Here is a 21,785-nt window from a genome sequence, read left to right as displayed (position 1 = left end):
TTTCTCATTCCCTTGATAAGACAACTCTTGATAAATAAGATTTTATTTCATACAGGAAATGGATGCCCATCTTTATATAATAAATAATGTACCCCCATCAAGAATGTATAGTCTCTCTCTCTCACGCGAGAAATATTTGCGTACGTAAGACGTATGCAGAGCTGCGTACGCCTGGTAAGTTACAGGGAGAGTATTGGGGGTTATATCTGCGTTATACCTCCTGTAATCTCCCTGTAACCTACCTGTAACTTAGAAATATATAAAAACAGAAGAGCGAAACTTACTAGTTACAGGTTTACAGGTAGGTTACAGGAAGGTTACAGGGGGTATAACGCGGATATAACCCTCAATACACTCCATGTAACCTACCTGACGTGCGCAACCCCAAATATTTCTCCTCTCACACACTCTCTAAACAAAAAAGAAAACAACTTCCAAAACTTCATCAACCAAAATAACTAATTAATCTTACACAACAGGCTGATGACTATGATTTACCTTGATAAAATGAATGAATGACAAGATTAGATAACAAAAAAACTGTCATCATTTAATTAGGCTCCTTTATTATAAAAAAAAAAGTTAAGCGTCAAAATACAAATTTGATATAGACAGCTTACAGAATGATTACTCCTAAACTGGATAACACCCCACAATATAATCTCATAGTCCACAGAATACAAGAATATAAAGTTAACTGGAAGGGGCATTTATATACATAGCACACATTTCTTATGTATTGACATATCTCACAACTAAACTATCATATTTACAAATACAGCGTTTAAATCTTTCATATTACAATAAAAATAGCATTATTATCACTTTTTAAAAGTGAAATATATAGGTTTAAAGCACCAAAATGTCATGTATGTAAATATGAAAGTTTAGGTATGAGATATGTAAATACATAAAAATTATATGCTACCCTTGTAAATTTTCCAAAAAAACTCATTGCTAGTCAGCAAGAAAACAGGTCAGGCTGTGCGCTAAACTTCTCACATAAATCCATACTCTAATAATTCCCACCTGAAGGGAGGATAGACAAAAAGAACTTCTGGAGGTCCTTTGAACAAAAGGGCCACACAGACACAAACTGCAGCAATGCCCAGCATTGACAACAACATTGGCCGATACATCAAAGAGCTTCCGCCCGAGCTCCGGTAAGTTGAAGAATGTTCACAGAACTTACAGAATGGAGGCTGTGATAGTTTTGATTTGTTCTTTTCGATATCGAGTCCAGATTGTTTTTTGGATTGTTTATGGGTGGGATCTGGTGTAAATATTGATTTAGAAGGGATGTTGACTGAAAAATCAAAATTTTGTGTGTTCTTGTTGATCTTCTTCTGCATCAGAGTTATGTAGGATTGATGGCCTCGAGCAATTGCGTAGTCTTCGGGAGTGAAGCCAGAGTTGTCGTGGGCGTTCTTCCATGCTTTAAGTCCAAACTGGGATAAGGCGAACGTGTGATAATCAGAAACAGGTTGAGGATGAGAAAAGAACAAAATTTGTGTTTTTGGGATGTTTCGATGGATGCTTTTAAGATAACATGAATTTTAGAAACACACAGTAATAAAAATATTTTACATTTTACTCCTTTCCATAATGCGCAATTGAATTGTAAGGATGGAAAGTAATAGAAAAATATACCTGTCCTGGATCATCAGTTAATAAATCCAGCATGCTTTCTGCATGAATACTAGTGGCTGCAACATGAAGTGGAGTAATATTGGAAGGACCAGCCATGTCCGGTCTAAATAAGTTATCAATACCCCTATCCACACTTCTGCAAGGCTTGTATCTCAATAGGAGCTTCACTGTTAACTTGGAGTTTCTCTGAACAGCATAATGGAGCAGATTTTCTGACAAGGCAATAATCGTAGGAGAAATCCCGCCTAAATCTATGATTCCATCGAATAAAATGTTGAGGAGTTTTCTGACAATAGCAGACCAATCACGATCCACCGAAAATCTCAAAATCCATCTGAAACGTGCGAGGGAAAAAGCTTCAGAATGATAATTCTCTGAATCTGACTTAGAACTTAAGTGGCTCCTCCGAAGTAGCCATCCCATCTCATGTAAGAAATTCACACCCAGGCTTCTTGCAGCCTCTAATTTTTCCTCCATAACCTCATCACAAGGGACTAAATCTATGGAACTCTCCAGCATTCTTATCTCAGTACATACATCCTCTTCCGCTACTATGAAAGGAAAGAAAACGCTGCTTAAACCATCATCTTCAATCTGGAAATAATCAGAAATTGAAATAAAGGTTCACAGGATAAAGAAAAGAAAAAAAATATTATAAGGGAATGTATAGAACCTCAATGAACCCTTGCCCGATTGCATCAGAAAGGCGACAAGAGAAGCTAAGAAACTGAATCTGTTCATGGTTTCTTTCATTGTTAGAACAGTATACAGAAGTCTGGTCTATCTCTTGGCTGAGATATCTTCCTTCAAATGCACAGTGTAATCTGAAAATGCAACGCATAATAAGGAATCATAGAAGGTAGAAGGGAGACATAAAAGTCAAAGTATTAAAGTACAAATGAATGTTCTGTGATCAGGGATCATTTTAGTCCTGGAGTCTATAAAGGTATCAATTTAGTCCCGGGTCTCTTTTAAAAAAAAGTCAAAGTATTAAAGTACAAATGAATGTTCTGTAAATAAAAGAGATCAGGGATCATTTTAGTCCTGGAGTCTATAAAAGTATCAATTTAGTCCCGGGTTTCTTTTAAAAGAGGATAAAATAGTTCTCCTGGGGACTATTTAAGCCCATATTAAAAGAGTTTGAGAACTAATTTGACATTTTTGTAAACTCTGGGACTAAAATGACCCACTGTAAATAATCAAGGGACAATTTTTGACATTTTAATCATCAATAAAAGTTATTAAACTAAATCAATGTGATAACCTTGTGGTAGATCGAACAAGATTAGAAACTTTAACATTAAAGGTAACCCTTGAACAAGGAGGAGCTGCAATGGGTGTGACGCTAAGAATTTTGCTGTAACTATTTCTTTCTACGACCAGTGACTTGTTCAACACAACCTGACCTACAGTAGTTAAACAAGTCATAATAATCTGCATCATTAGATATTTGGTGGACCAGGAAAATCAAAAATGACAAATGAGTTTTTCTCCTATCAAAGAAATAATCACACCATTGTATATTAATGCTAGTTGATGTTGCAGCCTAGCACATATCCATCCACTTTGCCAAAAATTATCAGCCGATAGACATATTAGCTTATTCAGGCTAGAGACCAGATCATGACATAGCTGCACGAAAGGAGACACATCAGAATCACTCTGAAAAACAAGCTTAATGATTAAATCACACAAATCAAAAAGAAACTGTATACTTCATCCCATGCAGACAAACTAAGACGAAGATAAACTGTAAGAATGATGCATCCAGGTCTGATATAACTCTCCATATCCGTTGGACTATGAGATAACCAGTCAAAGATCTGTAATTAAAATACAAGAATTTGAGAATTTTTGGCATGAAATGGTGAATGAATTTAATAATCTAACATCACATCTTACGAAGATGATATACATCAAAATCATCAATTACCTGTGCTCGCAAAGCAAGAGGTAAATCATTAGGGTCTTTTCCGAATAGTTTGAACACAATTCTATCTGTACGGCTCTAGGATAGAAAAAAAATTGAAAATTAGTCGCTATGGATTACTGATTGCTGTATTTTTGGACATATAACAAATTGATTTCTGCTCAAACATATATTTATAAACAAGCACATGAAGCACATAAGTTATAAACGTACATTTATCTTAGGATAAATTATCACTAGGACCTTATAGTTACTTGTTCGGGTCAGCTAGATTAATCCTTTTACGGAGCTTCTGAAGCAACTAGCAATCGTTAGAAATCTAGCTCATATAAAACACAGTTGAAAAGCTTCCAACCTTGTTAGCTATGGTCAATCCCTTTTCTCTCCTATCGATTTGCATTTATTATGTCTCAATGATATGTTTTTTTATGCTTAATTTTCTTTAAATTTATTACATATTTTTTAATGAAATTACACTTTAAAGAAATGTTATTTTCATGTTTATCTTGCAGGAATAACACTTGGAGCAAATTTGAGCTGAAACAGAGGCAAACGGGAGCAAATGGGAGTGTTGCTAGAAGGGTGGCGCGCCTAGGCGCCAGTCTCCGCCCAGAAAACAGAGAAGACGGTGCCTCGGCGCCGTAGACAGACACCTACACGCCCGAACTGTCCAGGGGCGATTTCTACATGCCCCAAGGAGTTATTTGATGGATCGAGACGTCTGGAAAAACACTTTTTGGCATTTCTAAGTCCTGAAATTCTCCAGGATGGCCGAGAGGTTGTAGATAGGAGTAAGAAATGTAGATTTTTACCTTTTCTGGAGAGATTGGTGAGGGGATTTTAAGAGATATCTGTAAGGAATTGTATTAGCATCCAGGGGTGGTTTCTGCATGCATCATATGTTTGTCATTGTCTTGTACTTCTTGTAAGCACTTATCTAGTGGATTTGCTTTGATTTAATGAAGTTTCCTGTTGTGTGTGACACCTGCTTTGTAAAGTAGAGTTCTTGTACTTTTCTTTTGCAATGAATTGGATAAATGTTCAGGATGTTAGGATGCATGTTAGAACAAGTTTTTCATATCATAGTGATGGTTCTTACTTCATGCTTCATTTACTAATCAATCTGGCCAATTAGTAAGTTGAAATTTGTTGTAAGCCCATAAGTTCCGGGAGGGCTATGACTTTAACAACTAGATTGAAAAACCACATTGAACTTATGGGTGAAGGAAAAGTAGTCCTAAGATTCAATGCAATGTTAGGGAGATATTCATTGATGGATGCAAATTGGTGTTTCTAGGGTGACAGACTACATTCCTAACCAGTTTGATCTAGGGCTTCGTACCTTAAATCTAAAATTAAGCTAATTAGAGAGCTATTAGGAGAAGGAGACTCTAGTGTGACAGGCTACAAGTTTCGCCATGATAATCCAGTTATTTTAAGGAAATGACCCTAGGTTAACTGAGCTACGTTATACACTCGGAAAAGGGTAAGATTTTTGCTCATATTGTCGCTGACCACATTAGATTATAAGCATCACATTCCTACACATTATCTAGGTCACTACAAGAGAAAGGTAATTTTTACACCTCAAAATTCACCAAATCAATTTATCTAGTTAGGTTTAACTTTAGATTTAGGTTTGTATTTAAGATCAATTGTTAGAAAAACACCCTTAATCGACATTCCAAACTAATACCCGATAGTAGTAAACTAGAACTTAGCCTAATGGATTTCTTACCTCGCTTCCCTGTGGGATCGATAATCGGGACTCCATTAGAACTATATATTACTTGAACGATACATATAATTACTTAGAACCTTTAGTGTGTAAACTATAAATCAAATTTTAAATTCTATAACGAATCTATTTTGCATGCTAGCCACCTAAAGAAACTAAGTCAAGTTTTTTGCCAGGAAACTAAATAACTACGCAACTGCGGATAGGGTCAATCTCAGTTATTGTAATGGAAACGCTAGTTTAGGTCTGAACAAAACTTGTTTATGAAAAAAAATATTCTCACATCTTTCTATCATTAAAAGGATTGCACAGTGTAAGAGTAAAGTGTCTCAAATTAATGATTTGCATCACTCTTGGTTCTAATTATGTAGTGATTTTGGTCCAGGAAAAACACCATTAGACATGCAATCGATGTAGCATGTGAAGTAAATTGACAAAGATGGCTAGTGACAAAAATTATTAAACCTCGGGATGCTGGATAAGTTCAGGAGAAAAAATAAAGGAAACACTGTGCAAATTTTTGAGGAGGCGTGATACAAATCTGGAAATCTACAGCATTTGAGAATGTAGAAAATATCCAAATCAGCAGCAGTTGAAAATGTGTCATGTGCTGAGATGAACAAATTGAAAGATGAATTTTTTAATAGAATATAGTTGTTTTATTTTTTAATTAATTGTAAGTGTTTGTATGCAGATGCGTGCGAAATAGTAAATTCTAGGGGTTGTTTGGTAACAGCTATAGTAAATCATGTAAATCCAGATCCGGGACTTAAGACAAAACTAAGAGGAATTGAGAAGAAATTGAATTTACAAAATCAAAGATTTAAATATTGTCCCTTTTTTTTCCTGTCTAGCATATTTAAGTTAAATCTCACTTAAATCAATTACCAGACAAACCCCTACAATTGCTTATTTCACAGATGCTATTGGTGGTTTAGGCTTCTGCCAAGTTTTGCTACCGCTACTTTTGGCGTGTACTGTAGCTATCTTCCTTCCCCTATAGCATGACTCCTCCTTTAGTGATACTTTGCTTGCGACTGTCAACAGGCTAGCAGGATTTTTTCCTCTGCTATAAGAATTTCTTTTGTTCATTAAGAACAACCATATGACTAGTGGAAGGCGAATTCCAAAAGGCTTTATGATTATGGATTAGAGTAAAAGGCATATATAAATATATCAATTGGTTGTTGAATAAAATTCTAACTAGATTTACCATTCTTTCTAACCCTTTTGGTTCAATTTCTTGATCAAATGAGAGACTTGAAGAGTCCCGAGAAAGTTGTTCTCTTCTAGAAGCAAGAGACTTGCTTATTTTGGTGAATTTTTTATCTTATTCTATTCCTTGTTTTAAATTTTAATATGGGTTTGATATCACGATTGATTTTAATGAAATTTGATACCAAAAAATTAGAAATTGTTGCTACTAGAAATTCTTGCTTATAATTTTGTTATTGTACTCATAATTCTGTGATTATAATATGATATAACCTAAAGAAATATGATATAACCTGTTTGGTTAATTTTGATGAAATCTATTCGTGTGTGAAATCAAAGTATTTGTGAGATATTCTTCATTATGAATTTCTATTTATTTTTTATGATAAAAATTTCTATATTTTTTGCTTATAATTTTGATATTTTATGATTTTCATTAAAATCAATACATAATCATTAAAAATTAAAAGCTCATAACCAACATATTTTACACATTTACATTATAGATCATAAAGTTCATATAACCTATCCTCTTAAACATTTTTTCTTGTTGAAGTTCATAATTCTGTAATTGTACTCATAAATGTAAACGCAGTAAAATATGAACAATTTTCAAATGGTTTTCATCATTTGATCTGATCATGCATTTAACAAATGGAAAGCTTTTTGTCCTAAAAACCATGTGCCTTATCAAGTCCTCCATATTAGTATCATGTTCAAGTGTTCAAGTGGTAACAGAAATAGATGTTTTATAGTTTTCAATAATAATGAATATTAAAAATTAGTATGCCTTGCAGGGAATAGTTCTAGTTATCAATGCAAAAGATATTCTCAAGTTAAAGGGTTAAATTCCAAAGTGGACCCTATCGGAATTTTGAAGCTGGCAATATGAAATTTAACAAGATTAAGGTTATGATTCATCTCATGTAAACAAGCCAGCTATTAACATTCAAACCATGAATTATGAAAATTAATTCTGAAGAAAATTTACCAGTCGAAACCAAGGAAACAAATGCATAAAATCCTAGCAAAAAATACAATATTTGAACCCTACGTTTTATAAGAGATTCAACTTCATCTAATAATAACACGTCTATCAACACTCATAATGCATCCATAAAATTGATTTTATACCACTGAAGATGTAACAAATAAACAGGAAACATACAATCAAAAAAGGGCATAACATGCAAAAGAATACATATTCATGATGCATGCAGATGAACTCAATCATTAAAAAGGCTCAGATCTAACAAAAGTTTACCAGAGTTTTCTTATTTATTTAGCTAAAAAAAATATGCTTGTTCAAGGTGCAATATGGTGCAGCCATGAAAGAAAAGTCACATACAACAAGCTTTATAGAGATCATGACCATAAAACACGACCCTCAACAAGCTCAAAAACATCCTATATTGATCTATGAAACTAATGAAACCCGGTTTTGATGATAAAAAAGGGGGTTCATCAAGTTTAAAGCATAACCCAAATTCCCAGATGAAAAAATTTGTTTTGAATATTTTACTGAAAATATGGCGCTTTAAGACACTGGTCATGCACATTCAAATGACACAATTAAACGAGAAACTTAACATAAGAAAGTTGATACAAATGCAAATTCAGATTTGTGTATTAGGTGAGTATTTCAAAAGGTGTACCTGAGCATCGCCATTTGAACTTGAAAGTGATCTAGTTGAAGTTGAATCAGGATTCCCACATATTTGTGGTTGGTTTGACTGGTGACAATCTTTAACCACCCACGGAGAACAATTAGGAGAACCGTTCACAGCAGTAGCTTGTTTTGATGGTTTCTCACATCCTAATTCACCATTTGGTTCTTCAACATATGGAGCATTTAAGTCAAATCCCATCGTCCTTTCATCCTCAACTGTACCAGCAGCAGGTAGCATGTGTTGCAATGAACATAAAGCCTCTAGCTGACATTGCATCTCTCTTGGAGCTGCAGAAACTGGTGCACATTGATTAGTAGCCATGGTAGGTGCACATTTTGTTTTGGCAGGCAAACGTGATGGCTTGAGAACACCTGAAAGTAGAGCATCAGCAACTTCTCCTGATATCCCAGCGGATGTCCCAACTTTCTGAATATCATGAGACGCTTGCAGGAGACGAGAAATTTTATTTGTATCAGATGAACAAGCCAAAGGGGCAATATTTTTCACAAAGTTCCACAAAAGCTCACTATCTTTCGAGTGCTGAAATTTGTCAGCTGCAATTGACCATAAATTCGTGAATGAAGTATTCAAGAATAGCATGTTAATCATACAGCTGTTTCCAGACGTTGAAGGAAAATAATCAAGCCATTAAGCAACAACAACAAGCTTTTATACTACTAAGTGGGGCCGGCTAAATGAATCCTTTTTCTCCATTATTTCCTATTCAGTGTCATATTTTCATTTAATTTTAATAAATTAAGATCATTTTTTAGCCAATATGCCCAAGTCTTTTTAGGTATATCTCTACCCTTCTTAACATGAGTCGAATCTAAAACATCTAATCTCCTAATAGGATCATCAGATGGTCGACGATTAATATGACCGCACAATCTATTACGCCTCTCTTTGACCTTGATTGTCATAGGAGTTACACTAACCCTTTCAAGAACACATTCATTTCGCATTTTATCTCTAAGTGTAAAGACTCATCTATTAAAGCATTCTCATCTCAACAACACTTAACTTAGTTTTATTCTTCTCTTTTATAAGCCAATCTTCTCCGTCATAAAGCATCGTAGGTTTCAACACCATCTTATAAAACTTTTCTTCAAGTCTAAGTAGTACTTTTCTATCACATAATAGACCCGATGCATTTCTCCACTTCAACCATCCAACTTGATTTCTACTAATAACACAGACACCCCCCCTCCCCAAAAAAAAATCTAAATCACCATTACTTTGAACAATAGACTCGAAATAGCCAAAATGTTCACTCCTTCCAAAGATTTGATCGCCCATTATTACAACTCCGCCATTAAATCTACTACTACTATAATTACATTCCCTGTATTCAGTTTTAGATCTACTCAAACGAATGCCTTTAGACTCGAAAATTAACCTTCATAATTCAAGTTTTTCCTTAACTCTTTCTCTAGTATTATCCACAAGAAGGATATCATCAACGAAAAGCATACACCAAGGTACATCATCCTGTAAATGTCTAGTAAGAGCATCCATAACTAGAGATAACTAAAGCAAAAAGATATAGGTTTAAAGCCAATCCCTCATATAATCCAACAAAAATAGGAAAATATTTGGTCAGTCCTCCTTCTGTTAGAACACAAGTAACAACTCTAATATATATATCTTTAAGGACTTAAATATAAGTCATATCAACACTTTTCTTTCTCAGAACTCTCCAAAGAATTTCTCTTAGAACCTTATCATACGCTTTTTCTAAATAAAAAAAATTACATGTACTAATGATTGTGTTAGAAATGAGCCAAGAATTTTCTTAGGTGCCTAGGCAGACAAAGGAAAGGGGGGCGGGTGCTAAGAAAGTACGCTAGGTGAAGTGAAAAAAACACGAGTTGAAGAAAAAAGTATAAATATGCTTTAACATAAGTTTAATTAATGTAGTAGATACTAGATCTTCAAATCTTAGACTAATAAATATTGAGGGTGAAAACTGAGGAGGCTGAGTAGATGAAAAAAAAAACATTGATAATTATGAAGATGAAATTAGCAATAGCGAAGTTTAGATTATTATATTTCTTTCTCGCTACTGAATATGATTCAGTTTCTCCCATCATAATGAAACTGTTTTTTTCCTGAGCTTGATGATGACCAATTTAACTCTCTTATCCTGAGGAACAACTATGTACTCAAAAATTCACTTCACTGTTTGAAGCCACTAGTTAAACTTATCTAGATTCATGCGACCGTCGAAACCTTGTAATTCCACTATTACTCCAAGATCCTCACTTCTCCTTTGACAATTCATGTTGAATCGTCAAGGAAGTAGTTATTCATCACTGGAAATTATCTGTTGAAAGGGATTCACTCCCCAATCTTGAATTGACAATTCAGAGCTTTGGCTATGATTAACCTCAATGGATTGTTTCATCTTGAAGTTGGCAAACTTCTGTTGTTGATAGAGAATTTCTCGCTATATATCCTTCATAATAAGCTCCTGAACACCTCTTTGTGGATTCCTTCTATGCAACATTGGGTACTTTTTTGCTGATCACGTTATCGGTGGATGTAAGATTGTAAACCAAATGATGATCAGGGGCTTAGGTTCTGGTGATAGGTGTTGAGATGAAATTTTTGTGGAGGTAGGAAAGTTAGATCTTGAAAACTTTAAGTTTGTGGCTAGGAATTGTGGTAGAAATAGTTTAGGTATTGAATTGGTTGAAAATTTAAGTTATGTGAAATTTTAGGTAGGCGCATGAACGAAAAATCTCAAAGTTTTTGAGTTTTTCAGGGTCTGAATACAGATGATACCGTTCTAAGGCTCCTAGAATGTATTTTACCGTTCTATGGCTCTTAGAAGTTATTTGGGAAGCGGATTTAATGGGTATATGGTTGTGAAATGGCAAGAGGAAGATAGGAAGCAAATTAGACGGTATTTAGAAGGGGATAAACATCATTCGACGGCTGTCTCGACTGAAAACAACAGTCCAACGACAAATTAGCAAGGTACAGTGCCGGGATGGTCACTACCTATTCCTGTATACATATACACTACTTGCACAAGAAAAATGATAAAACACTCAATGAGGGTTAAAAACAGAGATTCCATCTCTAAAACACAGAACAAATCAAAAGTTCCTAAAATTAGAATATAACAACATATAAATAATCCCTCAAGTAAAAACCCTACATAGAAATAAAAAAATAGAAAATAAATTAAAAAAGAAAGGAAATGGGTTGAAATCAGAAATTATGTGGTCAAATTGTCGGCCATGGGATCGTGGGACTATGCGATCTCGCGGAATTGAGCCAAATTTGTGGCTTGATCCCAACAAAAATGGGTCACGTGATCCCCTTGTTGAGCTCCGCGTCAAAAATCTAGGAAAATTATTATTTTCCTAAACTAGATTAGTGTGATAACTATCTTATATTCTCAAAGTAACTTCTCTTTAAGATAACTTATTCTTAAGTGCTTCTCTTTGTTAGGGAGAGACTAAGATAGTGAATAATGCTCAGGCATTAGGCAATCAAAGTGTCTTAAGGTAGCATATCATTTTGATAACATTGAGATACACAACCCTTGTTTGAAGTTATCAATTAGCTAGTAATACTAAAAGAAATTTTAGTGACAACCACTAAAGGAGATGAGCGTAACAGATAAATTGCAATGATTTCTCACATCCCGAAATAACAACAACACTAGTAACTAGAGAGCATAAAAATAACTTATTAAAGAAGATATGCATGACTAATCCTAGTGTTTCTCATTGTAATTTTCCAATTATACAAAAGACAATAATTATGGAATCTATTAAACCCATGAGCATCTTAACATGGATAATATAATACATGAAATAGTTGCTGATACCATTCTAGGGCTCCTAGAAGATATTTTGAGAGTGAATTTAGGAGGGAAATAGTTGTAGAATAGTAAGGGAACAAAAATATGTGAGATCAAAGGTGATTGGAAGGGGCTAGAGGTCGTTCAACAACTGTCCCAACAGAAAATAGCAAAGAAAAATCGGAGACATTCCAACGACGTGGAGGTTTCACCACCTATTCCTGAGCAAGATATATGCACATCACTTACAAAAATAAATGATAAAGTACTTTTTATGATAGAAAATAGAAATTTAAATCTCCCTAAACTCAAAACAAATCATAAGTCCCCTCGATCAGAAAAAAATAACATATAAATAATCCCTCAAGTTAAAACCTTACAAAGAAATAAGAAATAAAAGAATAAAAAATAAATAGACAATATAGAAAATATGTTGAAAAAGACGGAAATTCAAGCGGCATTTTGTGTGTTTTCGGACTTTTGTAATCATGCGGCCGTGGTAAGGCAAAAAACCATGGTTCAATAGCTCCCATGTCATTCTCCCCAACTAGGAGAGATTTCTTTCTCTTTTTTGGAAGGGCTTGAAGCCCACTGTCGAATGTTCCTTCTCACAAATCACCTAAAGATGTTTACAAAGCTATAATACAGCACTCCTATCTGACCATGAGTTTGAGAAGACATTGCTGAACTAAACTGAAATTTAATACTCAGCTTACTCTATAGTCTTCAAAAAATGGCTCTGAGACTCCTTACCTCTATCTAAAAGGATGAGATATTAGACTGCACTTAGTGGGGATTGTTGTGTCTAGTATCGTTCTATTGAACCAATCACCTCCTTGGACAACCATTGTTGGTCTCATTGGTGTTTCATTTGGGGTCGACAAAGAGATAGTTTGTGTCACATCTTCAAACACCTCAGGCTCCTTCAAGACAAGAGCACAATGCACTTACTATCTTTGGTGAAAGAGTATGTGTACTTGTAACCATCATAATGTGTGTAAGCATCTAAAGAGACTAAGTCACACCAGACTTACTCCTGAAACTTACCTCCAATAGAGGAATCCACGAGGCATCTCTTGTCAATATTGATCATACTTCTCTTCTTCAACTAAGTTAGAGAATATAGTTGTGAGACGTCACATTTTCACAACTTCCTCCATCAATAATGAGGTTGTACACTTTTTCCTTCACAGTAGAATGAGTATGAAATATGTTGTGACGAAGCCATTGTTGCTCTCTCACTAGCTCATTTTGAATGACCCGTCAAATTAAAAGCACTTCTCCCTCATCTGCGGGTAGCTAGTACACTCCATTCTCCTCCTATGGGTCATCACCCTCTGCCACCTCCACTACACCATAATCGATGAAATTTAACACCCTTTTTATTTGTGCAATCAGACACAATGCGCCCAAAATCATAGCACTTTAAACACTTTCTAATAGGGACAGATTTAAGGGTCCGTTTGGGGCAACTTGTGTGTTTCAGGATAAGCTGCTTTTCCTGAAACGCGGTCCGCAGGCCGGCCGCAGGGGTTGACACGCGGTCTGCGTTTAGTGTAAAAACCCAAACGCAGTTTCGGATAAGCTGGCGAAACGCACGAACCAAACGGTACGGCGGGGATTTTTTTAAACCACCCGGTACGGCGGCGGTTTGAAAACGCCGCCCGCACTTATAAGCTGCCCCAAACGGACCCTAAGAGTGTTACATGTTTTCACCTTATCTCCACTCTGAACTAATTTTTTCCTCTAGCAAGGTAGGTTGGGATGCTCCACTATGGGTACTCCTGCTGCTTGATCCTAGGAATGAACTTTATTTAAATGGTGATGTGGACCTAATATTGTGATGTTGTCTCTCCACCTTTAGAGCTAGCATATGAATATGTTGTAATGTCAAATAGGATTGTAATTGGATCGCATTGTCAATGGACAGTCTCAATCCCTCTAGATATCGAGCTATAGTGTTTTCCTCAGGTTTTATTAGCTCATGCTTTAACATAAGCTGCTCGAATTCGTCTGTGTACTCTTCCACTTATAGATCTTTCTGCTGTAACTATTGAAATCTCAAAAAAATATCATGCATGTAATGTGATGGTAGATACTTGCACCACATCCCTTTTCATGTTAGATCTGATAGTGATTTTATTTTTTCCCTCATGTCGGCATAGACACTTCAACTTTTTACACGACATATGCACTTTTTTTTAAAGGTGGTTAACTTTATCATTATGTATGATGGAATATTCTTGTATTTAAAAATCTGTTCCATTGTATGGAGCCACTTAATGAATTCATATGGATCTATGCGACTGTCAAAATCTAGTAAGTTAACTTTCACTCCAAAATCCTAGATTCTCCTTTGATGTGCTTTGCTAAATCATCCAGGTAATAGTTCTTTTTTACTGAAAGCTACTCAGTATACATAATTCACTTTCTCCTCTCGATCACCTTGGTCTACGGTAGCCCCAAACAACTTGTCAAGTAACTCATCAATCACCATGATGAAAAATTTGCTAGGTAATATTTCCTTATTCACTGCTTGATAATCCAAACAAAAAGCTAATTCCCATCCTCCTTTACTAGCAAGCCCGGGCTAGAGAAGGGACCAACACGATCCCTGCCTCCAACATCTCTCATATCAATATCTAGATCTTGTCCTTCTGCACTTGTAGGCAGCAGTGTGTGAGCACACTAATAGGAGAAACCCCTCACATTAGGGTCATTGCATGCTCATGTTACCTCCGAAGAGGCAATCCGCGTAACTGGAAAACTTTTGTAAACTATTGTAAGAACTGTTAGACTGAAGTCGAAATGTCTGCTAACTTTGTATCATGGGCCTCTTCTATGTTATGTACTCGATTAAGAATCCCAACCCAGAGTACTAAATTGCCCTAACAATAGTCTTGAGTGTTACCAAGGTCTTGCACAAATTAAGGTCACTGTGAAACACTACCCTCTTATCTCCCTCTTGAAACTTCATTGTTAGGAGTTTCTAATTCATCTTAATCTCGCATAAGGACAACAATCATTTCATACCCAACATTACATCAATGCTTCCTAAATCCGAGTGAAGAAAATCCTCCACCATCTATATACTTTGTAATGTCAAAATCAACCCTTTATAAACTCTCCTACTCTTCTCCATCTGTCTCATCCCCATCATTACTCCAAAGCTTCCCATGTCAACCATCTCAAGCCTCAATTGCTCACTATTTGGAGTGAAGATGAAGTTATTGGTGTACCACTATATACCAACACCACTACACCCTACTTCCCGATCGATCCCCGAAGTTTCATGGTGTGGTTTGGTGTGAACCCCACCATCGAGTTCTGTAGACTTTTGTCACATCCAAGTGAAGCTATTCCTCCTCCACCACAACCTCCTATGTTTCTTCATCTCCTACCCACTCCTTATCACACACAGTGAAAACCTACAAAGTCTGATCATTGCAATGGTGTCTAGAGGAAAACTTCTCATCACATCAAAAGTATAGTCATTGACTCACTTCTCACGAATCTATATCCCTATAAGGCATTTGAAAGACACTCTCGGTCATGACCAATTATCATGTCCCGTAGAAGCTCTCTATGGAACCCCAATGTTTGAGTTTTTAGTGCCTTTACGGTTGTACCATTTCAATATAGGGCTCCAACTATATTACTCCTATTAGCCTATTCTATTGCATTTTTATCTTCAATCAATTGTGGTAATTCCATAATTTCCCCCATTCAACGTTGTCTAAACAGATGAAGTGTTGCTTGAATTCCTGGCTTCAACCCCTTCAGAAAGTTTCCTTCTAATGTTAATTCTGATATCCCTCTCAAACAGCTAGATAACATCTCAACTTTTTCCCTATAGTTCATAATAGACCCTTCCTGGAATAATGCAAGAAATTGCTCGTGTAAATCTCCTTCCCGCGTGGTTCTGAAATGCTCCAGCAATTGGTCCTTGACTTCTTCGCATGTTCTGATTGGTTGACGCTTTTCTTTCTATTGATACCACGCTAGAGTCTTCTATTCCAAACACAGGACCACCGCCATCAATTTTTCTTCCTTTGTCAGCCTATTAATGGCAAAATACGTCTCCATGTCATAAACCCAATTACAGACATCATCTCCTTCAAAGATCAACATCTTCAGCTTCCTTATGCGTGAGTCTCCTCCCCAATTTCCTCGACCAAAGCTTGTTCCACCCATAAAATAGTGGTTGGGTTTCCTTCCTCTGCCCATATTGATTTTCCTTCTTCCAAAGGCATGACTTGCTCATAATCAGCTCATCAGTCCTCATAGACTCCTAAACCACCTTCCGGGATGAAGGTTATCGTGATTACCACATCAAAAGACACTGGCAAGGTTGGATGAAGCTCTCGGCCAGGGACCCACCCACCTTGGTTCCCTATTCCAGGCCAAAATCTTTCAAATCAATCTTCTATAGCCCTAAAACATGAGCCACCACCCCGTTCTGCCTGCTATCGTTTGCTCCAACCCTCTTGATGTCGTGGGATCCCTTCTGACCAAATTCCTTTGAATCAGTCGTCTCTAGGCTCGAATCGCATGCCATCGTTCCATTATGTTTGCTTCCGTTCGTTCCAGTCCTCCGATGCAGGTGCTGCCTCTCGGGTTCGCTCTCGACTCCTTCACTCGATCCCACAGCATCAGATCTGCCTAACTCAGTGGTGCTGCCCCTTGCAAAACCCTGATTTCATGTGATTCCTTTTAATTGTTGTCGCTTAGGGCCGCTCCAGACACCTTCGCTCAATCCTACGTAGAACTTCGCGATCTTTATCATTTCATCTAGGGCCTTGAATTGCCCCCACGGGGATGAATACAACCCCTCCATGGACGAGAAATGCTCCTCCATTCCCGATCTGAATTGGCTCACCTCTCCATCTAATTTCTCCTCCAAAGCATCGACTTTCTTGGTCGTCATACTCCCAGGTACGGCTTTGATACCAATTTGATAGGAACAAGATAAGTTTTCACCAAGATTAGGGCAAAATAAAATATCTCCAACAACACAAAATAATAAAATCTTAAATACATTAACAATAGACCTATAATTCGAGAGATAAACAATTCTCTCCCAAACCCAAACCCAAACCCAAACTCTAACATTTGTGACAACAATCACATACCCCATCCCTAATCGATTAAGCAGTATTTATACAGAATAATAATAACAAACAAATAACTAAATTACCCTTTTAGTCTTGCGCCTAATATAGGTGTTCGAATTATTTGGCAGACTCGGCATAGGTTAAGTGAGACCACTCGACTCAGTGGAGCACAAGATAGAAGAAGCCGTAGGCGCCAGTTTAACATAAACCTTAAATATTCTAGCATTATTACAATTTCCACTATTTTTGGTTTAGGATTATCATAAGAAAACTTGGATTTTCCTAGAAGATTCCTATTGGAGAAAAAAGATAATGAACCAAAGGTCTTCCGGTATGGAAAAATACTATTGATGAAAGAAAACAGATAACAAAGAAAAACCAAGTTAGCCATTACTTTGAGAATAGTGATTCTCTTGCTCATGCTTTGTTTTCCTTCTAATTTTATTTTCCTTTAGATGTTGTTTCTCATTCTCTTTCTCATCACACACATACATAGACATAGATATATAGACAAAAAAGCATGCACACATACATTATCCTCTCCTTCCTTTGAATCCAAAGATGGCCCCCTTTTAAAGGAGGTGGTGCCTAGTCATCTGATGTGATAAAGCTAGTGATCTCTTCTCACTATTGGCTCCTCCCCTTTGACCTTCTAGGATTTAAGTAGGCCTGTATCTAATTAGATTAGGATTAGCTCAATTATTGCAAAACATCCTTTGATTCACCAAATGTCCTAGCAAATTATTAGTCTGCACCAATGTGGTGGAAAGCCTCTAGGATCAATAAGCAACAAATTTGTTCAATACTATGGATATTGATTATTTCAACCACTAGTTTCCCCTATATGAATTTAACAAGTAGAAAAGATAGCTAAAAGCAATTTACTCTCTTTCTTCCATTCTTCCAGCTAAGCATTCTTAAGATACATTAGGTGATAAAAATAATGAATTATGATAAGTGCCATTGTTATTGCTACAACTCATATATCCATATACTCATAACTGGTCCGCTTAGTTAGGTCTAGTTATATAAGTCATAGCAACTTTGCCAAAGAAGCTAAAGGGCATTCCTCTAAAGGGCATTCCTGTTTTACAAGTTTGTTATGTAGAATTAATGATAAAGAACAGAAATTTCATGAAAAAGAGTATAAGAGGAAGAAAATTACAGCTCAAATTGCCGAGAATTTTCAATACACTAATCAACAAATGATTAGTTGACTGATTATCAGCTGCAGAACCCTTAATAGGAGAAACAACAGAATGTTTTTTCTTCCTGATATCATTATGGTCTCTCAAACTTTGACGACAACTTCTCTTCCGTTCATCAAATTCTTGTAGGAGATGAAATCTATAACATAGCAAAACAAATGTCAAGGAAAAACCAAAAATGTGCTGCAATATTTTAATTAGAGCAATCACACACACACACACAAATTAGCCTTTTTTATCTCAATGCCTGATTTACACTCACAGCCTATCTCTCTCTCTCTCTCTCTCTCTCCTCTCTCTCTCACTCACTCTCTCTCTCTCTCTCTCTATATATATATATATATATATATATATGTTATAGCATGCATCATTCAGCATATTTTTGTTTTAAAAAAATGAAATAAGCAACATAATTTAGAACTCTTCATTTGAGACTGCAAAAGCTTTCCATGCTATTGAATAAATTGTTGTTTCTAAACGAAGGGCAACTACGCTGAAATTTTGTTTTTGGCATGGAACAAAATTAGAGCAATTGAATAAATTGTTGTTTCTAAACGAAGGGCAACTATGCTGAAATTTTGTTTTTGGCATGGAACAAAATTTAAGGAACCATAAAATCTTCTTTCATGGGCTGCTGCTATACTTTCATGAATAACAAAGTAATGCAAAAACAATCTCTCTAGTTGACAACTCAAGAATATCTATATGATGTGACACTCAAGTCTTTAGAATGAAACAACAAAGATCATCATTATTAACCTTATTTTCAACTAGTAGGGGTTGTTTGAAATAATAAACATGGTGATACAGCATGGATAATAGGACCTGAATAAACTCTCTGGTTTAAAAGTTCTCCATTTGCCAATCAAGAATTATTTATAGGATGTTGCTTTTTCCTAGAGATAAAAATCTTTATATTCCATCTAGTTTGTTAAGATTTGAGTTCATTTGGAGAAGGTTATTTTTGTGTTCATTTACAAACACGCGATCTTTCAAAATGTGACAATCAAGGTTAATGTTATTTATGAATCAAGATTGTTGTAACTTATTGCTTAATCGTTCATACCTCCGATCATTTAAAAGAGAAAAAATAAAAAAATAAAAAAAACTCTTGAGAGCTTTTGCTAATCTCACATGCATAGAATAGCTAATAAACATCAGTTTGCAAGTTGACAGATCAGCAAGAACTAAACATGATGAGCTTCTTTAAATGCTCCTGAATACGATCATGTATAAATCTTCAATCATCTCATCCATGAGTAGTTAATTTTCCCGCATAAAATCATTTAGAAGATATGATATGATACACTTGATTGTCAAGTCTCTGTTCTTTCAAACTTGCTTGATTTCATTTATAAGCTTGTAGCTACCTATTTGCATGCCCATGAGTCTGCATTTTTAATAATTCTATAAAAGTATGTGCATAAAGCTTTTTTTTTTATTATTGTCTTGATCTTTCGGATCCATGCTCAACTCAATTTAATGTCAAAAACAATAGCAATGGGACAAATCCACCAATAAAATATTCAAGCCAGGAGTAGAAAAAATACCATGGATATTGGACATGTGTAAATGAAGAACTTGAGCATGAAATTTTAATATCATGAAAGCAATCTGGAATAGGGGAAGAGATTTAAAAATTAAAGTATTAACCTGCTGCATTGTTGACAGAAACGCTGCATAACATTCCCAAGTGCTACACTGCTTGCCTTGGCATGCATCTCACACAACTTATGACGCCTATAGTAGTCTTTGAAATTGCTCAAATCAGCACCACAGCCCTCCACCTGGCACTTAGGAATGTTTAAATTGCTAGCTTGCACCATGCCCCTCTTACCATTTTTCATTCCTCCAACTTCCAGATCTTCATCCCTAACCGGATAGACATGACCGCCAATCTTTAAAGTAAGGGACCCAACTTCATCACATTGCTTATCATCTCCAACAACCAAAATTCGTCTCCGCTTATCTGTCTCACCTAGCCCTTTCCCAACGATTCCAAAGTTAAACTCATCAGAACCAGCCGATGAGGTGTTTGAAACCACCACACCATGGAAAGGCTGCTTGTTCCTGTAGTCTAAGGATCCAGGGGTCACAGGAGCAGCCACAAAACGTTCTCCATCCCATTTCCACTCATTTAAATCCCATTCCTGAGTCTTCTGTTTATGTCCATTAGAAGACTCGGTTGTAAAAAATTGGTGGATATCCCCTCTCATGTTAGCCTCCATCTATCCCAAAAGCACACGAAGCACTTGAGCAGAAAATAAGAATCCCAACAGCTCTCACAGTTCAAACAGCGCTGAGCCCTCAAATCACGGGCACAACCAAAACTTCAGAGGTACGCAAATCCTAAGCCGCCTCATTTCGTCCCCAGAAATCCAGAATCAAAACGCCATCGCACCCATGTATCCGCACAAAACAAATCCACATGTCCGAAAGCAAACTTCCCAGCAAACCCCCAACAAAAACTACCCAGTTCAAGACAAGCAAATGTGACGCTAGCCTACAGAAGCTGACTCCAGATTCCAAATCAATACGAAACGCCAGAGAGCAACCGGAGATACAAAAGGTCAATACAGCATCGATTCAAAGCTCAATCCTACCACCACACTTTAATCCACAACACAAACCCCAACAACCAGCTCGGATCCTCAGCAACACAAGACAAGTAATAACCACAATCTGGAAATCAATTAACCTTGGATCCTCAACCAGCGTACCGTAATTGAAGCAACCTCACCACCACAGCCTCCTCTACCAAGAACAGAGTACGGAAGCAGATCAAATCAAAACATAATCCACTTTCCAGATTCCTCAATCAAAAGAATCCCCGCAGCTATCGAGATCCCCGCCGCCCGTCGCAAGCAGCACCGCCGGAGAAACCCGAAGCCGGGGTTGAGGAAGAGATGGTGGAGGAATGGGATTGGGGGATGATGAAACTGTTCTTTACTGAATATATAGATGCGAGGCGAGAGAGAGAGATAATGAAAGCAGGAACAGATTCTAAAAATAGTACAAGATACACTATACTGAGTTACGGAATACACTGAAAAATATTTATATGAATTCCGCGCTCAACTTTTTGGACCAGTTTGTAACTTGTAAATTGCGAGATTGAGGAAATTTCGCAGTGTCTTTTTTATCAGTTAAAAGTTATTTATATACAATAAGAGAATAAGTTTTTGTTAAATATTAAAAGGTGAAATCGATACCAAAGGGTTGAAAACTATAGTATGTTTGTTCCTGATTCGAAGAGCCGGCGCTATGAGATTAGAACCCCCAGACCCGAGTTACTTACGCTAGAGGTCGTACCAATGAGTCAGGTCAGTCAACCATATTGGATCAACTGACCAAGCTCAGTCGGCAGATCTATACCGTTCATGCTCAGCCCACCAAGTTAATCTCATTGGCCTGAAGTCAACTAAGTTTAGCCGGTTGAGCCA

General features: G+C 36.4%; 1 protein-coding gene across 1 annotated transcript; it reads right to left on the bottom strand.

Moving 5' to 3' along the window:
- Positions 1-899: 899 nt before the first annotated feature.
- On the bottom strand, positions 900-21,305 carry LOC110027702 (squamosa promoter-binding-like protein 1). The gene is made up of 10 exons (XM_020729227.1): positions 19,996-21,305; positions 18,300-18,481; positions 8,189-8,757; positions 3,584-3,658; positions 3,366-3,473; positions 3,165-3,282; positions 2,915-3,056; positions 2,324-2,474; positions 1,651-2,244; positions 900-1,448 (listed from the first exon to the last, which is right to left on the bottom strand). Exons 1-10 carry the CDS (start codon positions 20,568-20,570, stop codon positions 999-1,001), a joined length of 2,964 nt encoding a protein of 987 aa, XP_020584886.1. The 5' UTR covers positions 20,571-21,305; the 3' UTR covers positions 900-998.
- Between the last annotated feature and the right edge of the window lie 480 nt (positions 21,306-21,785).

Source organism: Phalaenopsis equestris, unplaced genomic scaffold, assembly GCF_001263595.1.
Source record: "Phalaenopsis equestris unplaced genomic scaffold, ASM126359v1 Scaffold000002, whole genome shotgun sequence".
NCBI classification, from domain to species: Eukaryota; Viridiplantae; Streptophyta; class Magnoliopsida; order Asparagales; family Orchidaceae; genus Phalaenopsis; species Phalaenopsis equestris.
The sequence above is the reverse complement of the archived record's forward strand: the minus strand, read 5'-3'. Positions and strand labels throughout refer to the sequence as shown.

What these genes read in the sequence shown, in the direction of transcription:
- LOC110027702 (XM_020729227.1), bottom strand. Translation starts at nt 20,570, where the DNA reads ATGGAGGCTAACATGAGAGGGGATATCCACCAATTTTTTACAACCGAG. An exon ending in CTTGTTCGATCTACCACAAG is followed by an intron (nt 2,475 to 2,914) that starts GTTATCACATTG and finishes TTGCATTTTCAG; the next exon opens with ATTACACTGTGCATTTGAAG. An exon ending in TCGGGCAAGGGTTCATTGAG is followed by an intron (nt 2,245 to 2,323) that starts GTTCTATACATT and finishes GATTATTTCCAG; the next exon opens with ATTGAAGATGATGGTTTAAG.